Source organism: Myotis brandtii, unplaced genomic scaffold, assembly GCF_000412655.1.
Source record: "Myotis brandtii unplaced genomic scaffold, ASM41265v1 scaffold681, whole genome shotgun sequence".
Lineage (NCBI taxonomy): Eukaryota > Metazoa > Chordata > Mammalia > Chiroptera > Vespertilionidae > Myotis > Myotis brandtii.
This window is the reverse complement of record NW_005370660.1, coordinates 606,729-611,422: the sequence shown is the minus strand read 5'-3', so window position 1 is coordinate 611,422 and position 4,694 is coordinate 606,729. Positions and strand designations below refer to the sequence as shown.

General features: G+C 43.8%; 1 protein-coding gene across 1 annotated transcript in view; it reads left to right on the top strand.

Moving 5' to 3' along the window:
- Nucleotides 1-4,694, top strand: part of GRSF1 (G-rich RNA sequence binding factor 1) — a 38,614-nt gene that overhangs the window by 28,403 nt on the left and 5,517 nt on the right. The window contains exons 7-9 of the mRNA XM_005881648.2: nucleotides 1,584-1,705; nucleotides 2,841-2,976; nucleotides 3,366-3,441. Coding sequence (XP_005881710.1) covers nucleotides 1,584-1,705; nucleotides 2,841-2,976; nucleotides 3,366-3,415 — 308 coding nt within the window. The 3' untranslated portion in view covers nucleotides 3,416-3,441. The remainder of the gene's footprint in view (nucleotides 1-1,583; nucleotides 1,706-2,840; nucleotides 2,977-3,365; nucleotides 3,442-4,694) is intronic.

The window sequence follows — 4,694 nt, the reverse complement described above, 5'->3', positions numbered from 1 at the left end:
AGCTGCCTGGCTGCCGGCCGCCATCTTGGCTGGCAGTTAATTTGCATATCGCCCTGATTAGCCAATGGGAAGGGTAGCGGTCGAATGCTAATTACCATGTTTCTCTTTTATTAGATAGGATATATATATATATTACCATTTGTATGAAATTGTAAGACTCTTGGAGAAAGGAATTGAATTAAAGATTTAATATATCTTTGAGTGTAGTATGTACTTTGAATATATGCAGAAAGGCTTAATTATTTCATAAGTTTTTAAAATTTAATAACTTTTGTAGATTCTACATCAGATAAGCTGGCAGCACAAATATAACCAGGAAGTAAATGTCAATATTTAAACTAAGGTGGGAAAAGATATGGGTAGAAAGCAGGAATGTTGACTGAAGTAAGGAGTTTTGTTTGCCTCTGTATTTAATTATTCTTTTTATTCCTAACCCAAAGCAACATTTGGAATCTTTGAAGTTTGCTAAATCCTTTTTAAACTGGTGCCCTGGGATTATCCTGTTATCATATTTATTTATTTATTTCTTTAATGCTTATAACTCAGAAAATTACTCTTTCCTCGATTTTTTCATTAATAATCATGTTTCCTACTCTCTCTTGTTATAGAAAGTCTAGAGGCCTGGTGCATGAATTCGTGCACTGATGGGATCCCTCGGCCTGGCCTGCGGGGTCGGGCTGAAACCGTCTCTCCAATATCCCCCGAGGTGTCCTGGGTTGTGAGAGGGTGCAGGCCAGGCCGAGGGACCCCACCGGTGCACATTTGGGGCCTGGGAGGGACGCGGGGGGTTGGCCAGCCGGGGAGGGACCGCAGGAGGGCTCTAGGGCATGTCCAGCCCATCTCTTTCAGTCCCAATCGGCCAGACCCCAGCAGCAAGCTAACCTACTGGTCGGAGCATCTGCCCCCTGGTGGTCAGTGCATGTCACAGCGAGCAGTTGAGCAGCCTTAGCATATCATTAGCATATTACATTTTGATTGGTTTGAACTGTCTACTGGACACTTAGCATATTAGGCTTTTATTATATAGGATGTTCTTTTGGAATCTGGTAATGGGTTGAGGCGCTAAATTTTTAAGCGAAGCGAAGTTTATTACAGCAAGAGTAGAGCTCTCGGCATGTGAAAAGGGTCCCAAAAAGTGTTGCTCTAGCCACTAAATTCTTATGGGTGTTCAGGTGTTATTTGTAAGATGGCAGAAATTTCAGATCATTTTGGCTTTTAAAATTCAAGTCCTTCTTCCCTACTGGTTGAAGAGGCATTAAGGGCCCTGACCGGTTTGGCTCACTGGATAGAGCGTCGGCCTGGGGACTGAAGGGTCCCAGGTTCGATTCTGGTCAAGGGCATGTACCTTAGTTGCAGGCACATCCCTGGTGGGGGGTGTGCAGGAGGCAGCTGATCGATGCTTCTCTCTCATCGATGTTTCTGACTCTCTATCCCTCTCCCTTCTTCTCTGTAAAAAATCAATAAAATATATTAAAAAAAAAAGAGGCATTAAGGATTTTGACATAAATGTCATACCTAATTGTAATTTGTTAATAACTCTTGAAGTTTTTATGCTCTTGACGGTGTTTTGTTCCACTTTTCAGAATTGCCTAAGGAGATATCAGAAAAGCTTCCGGAGCCTGGTGATTTTGGAACTACATCTTCACTACACTTTGTTCATATGAGAGGATTGCCTTTCCAAGCCAATGCCCAAGACATTATAAACGTATGTGGCAGTAAGATATCTAATCTCAGTGGGTTAGAATAAAAGTTTTAAAATTGAGCTTCTATTAATTTCAGGAAGGTAGAGAAGAAGATACAGTATTTCTGGAGTATCTTTGGACAGTACTATTTACCTCTCCATGGTTGGGGAGGCTTGTTTTATTCTCTTAACCTGAGAAGTATGGGTTTTCTTGCATTTTAAGGTGACAAGTATAGTGGATAAGAGGATTTTTTAAATACACAATAGTATGATGTGGGTTTAGTATTCAAAGAAAGTGGATTTTCTCTAAATTGGTTCAACCTCTTCAGTTTTGAGTTTAGTGAGCTGAGACCCAGGGGAACTTGCCACAGAGCAGTTAGGTCCTAGACAAGAATTCAGTGCTCCTAAGTGCTTGGAGCTTTCGTTAGACCATGTAGCCATGTAGCCCTAATTTTTTGAGAAAAATAATTTTAAGAATATTTTTATTTCATGATAGGTACTGTATGAAATGGAAAACTAAAACAACAAAGTACTTACTGACTTCATGAACTTGAGGACATAAACTTAAGATAGATTCAAACCTAGAGTTTTCAGTTAGTGAGCCTTAGAGTTGTCTTTATTATTTCAAGAAGCCTAATAGGTATCAAATTGTCACCTAAATGAAGGTTGCAGTCTCATTAAGGCATTAAATTTTGTTGCTTTGGTTTGGAATGACAACCATTCAGGGTGGTAGCTCTGTTATGTAGTGTTGATAAGAATGGTTATCAGGTACATGCCTGATGAAAAAATGGTAAAATTGAATTACTAAGAAATAAAGTATATGTGATAGATGACAGATAGTCCTTAGAAGTGGAAGGACGTTTGTGGGAAGAATAATAAAAGTGGTCTTTGTTGGTATAAAAACATGTCAAGAACCATTTGTTGCATAGTATTGTATTTATAGTATAAGTTGTCTATGACCAGATATTTGAAATGAACTTTGAGTTCTAAAAAGATCAGAAAAGCCAGAAGAGATGGTAGAAGATATTTCCTAAAAAAAAAAAAAAAAAATTAAAGTGTATGAATCAAAGTCTGAAAGGAAAGTGCAGAACTACTAGACTTCTAGAAATTGGACCTAGAACCATTATGTTCCTTTTGGCTTCATTTGTTTGTTGTTTAGTTTTTTGCTCCACTGAAGCCTGTTAGAATCACCATGGAATACAGTTCCAGTGGGAAGGCCACTGGAGAAGCTGATGTGCACTTCGATACCCATGAGGATGCTGTTGCAGCTATGCTCAAGGATCGGTCCCACGTTCGTAAGTGCTGCCGTGGTTTTCATGGTCATTTTCATACATGCCTTGGCTTACAGTAAATGCCTTTTTCTGTTTTGGAATTTTCCTAGAATATTTCCTTGTGAAAATTGTATTCTGTCATTGCCACTAAAGTAAATGTGAAAAAGGATGAGACATTATATTGTAATGATGAAAAGCATTTATCTGCTAATGATCCTGCATATTCCTATCCAAAGTTAGTTAGGATTTAATTTTGTTTTATATTTTAGTTTAAGAAAGCCAATGGACAAAGGGTTTGAGTTTCTGTCTGAACTATGAGAAAAAAGGCTCATATTATGAGAAAAAAGGCTCTTAAATAATATTATTTCTGCCTTTTCAGCTTTTTGAAATGAATCTTTTTTTTTCATTCTCAGAGCATAGGTATATTGAATTGTTCCTGAATTCATGTCCAAAGGGAAAATAAGACTTCTAGGGACTCCAGATAATAAGGTAAACTTAAGAGGTCCAATTGTGGAAACTATTTTCAATTGATAAATTAATCATTAACTTACTAATTTGTAATATGGTGGAAACTGTTCTCTTTAACACATTAAGCGCCAAGCCTGTTTTGTCTTCCTTTCCATTTCAGTCACCAGTGACTGACATGGCACTTAACGTGTTAATGAAGATGAAACTGATCATGATAATTGAAGCATCACTATAAGGAGGGAATTTTCCTGGGAAACAGAATTCATTATGATTGTACTAGAGGCCCAGTGCACGATTTATGCACGGGTGGGGTCCCTCAGCCTGGCCTGCGATAGGGGCCGATTGGGGCTGCGGGAGGTTGGCCGGCAGGGGTGGGGAAGGGACCACAAGAGGTTGGCCGGAGGCCCTTATCGGGGTCATTGGGGCCAGCTGGCCCCAGGGGAGGGACTGTGGGTGGTTGACCAGCCAGGGGGAGGGACCACGGGAGGTTGGCTGTGGGAGCACACTGACCACCGGGGGGGGCAGCTCCTGCATCTGCCTCCTGGTGGTCAGTGTGTGTCATAGCAACCGGTTGTTCAGTCACTTAGGCTTTTATATATATACTAGAGGCCCGGTGCACAAAAATTTGTGCACTCGGGGGGCGGGGGGAGGGGGGTCCCCCAGCCCTGCCTGTGCCCTCTCGCAGTCTGGGACCCCTCGGGTGATAACGACCTGCTGGCTTAGGCCTGCTCCCTGGTGGCAGAGGGCAGGCCCAATCCCTAAGTGCAGCCCCTGGTCAGGCTCAGAGCAGGGCCGATTGGGGAGTTGGGGCGCCGCCCCTGTCATGCACAGAGCAGGGCGGATCGGGAGGTTGCAATGCCACCCTCAGTCACGCTCAGGGTAGGGCCGATTGGGGGGTTGGGGCACCGCCCCCTGTCACACTCAAGGCAGGGTCGATGGGGAGGTTGCGGCGCCACCCCCTGTCACACACAGAGCAGGGCCGATCAGGGGATTGGTGTGCTGCACCCTGTCAAACACAGAGCCGCAGGGCAATCAGGAGATTGGGGAGCTCCCCCCTATCAGGCACAGAGCAGGGCCCGTGGGGAGGGGTGGTTGGGGCGCCGCACCCTGTCACACACAGAGCAGGGCCGATCAGGGGATTGGTGTGCTGCACCCTGTCAAACACAGAGCCGCAGGGCAATCAGGGGATTGGGGAGCTCCCCCCTATCAGGCACAGAGCAGGGCAGATAGGGAGGTTGTGGCCCCGCCCCCTGTCACACACAGAGCCACAGGGC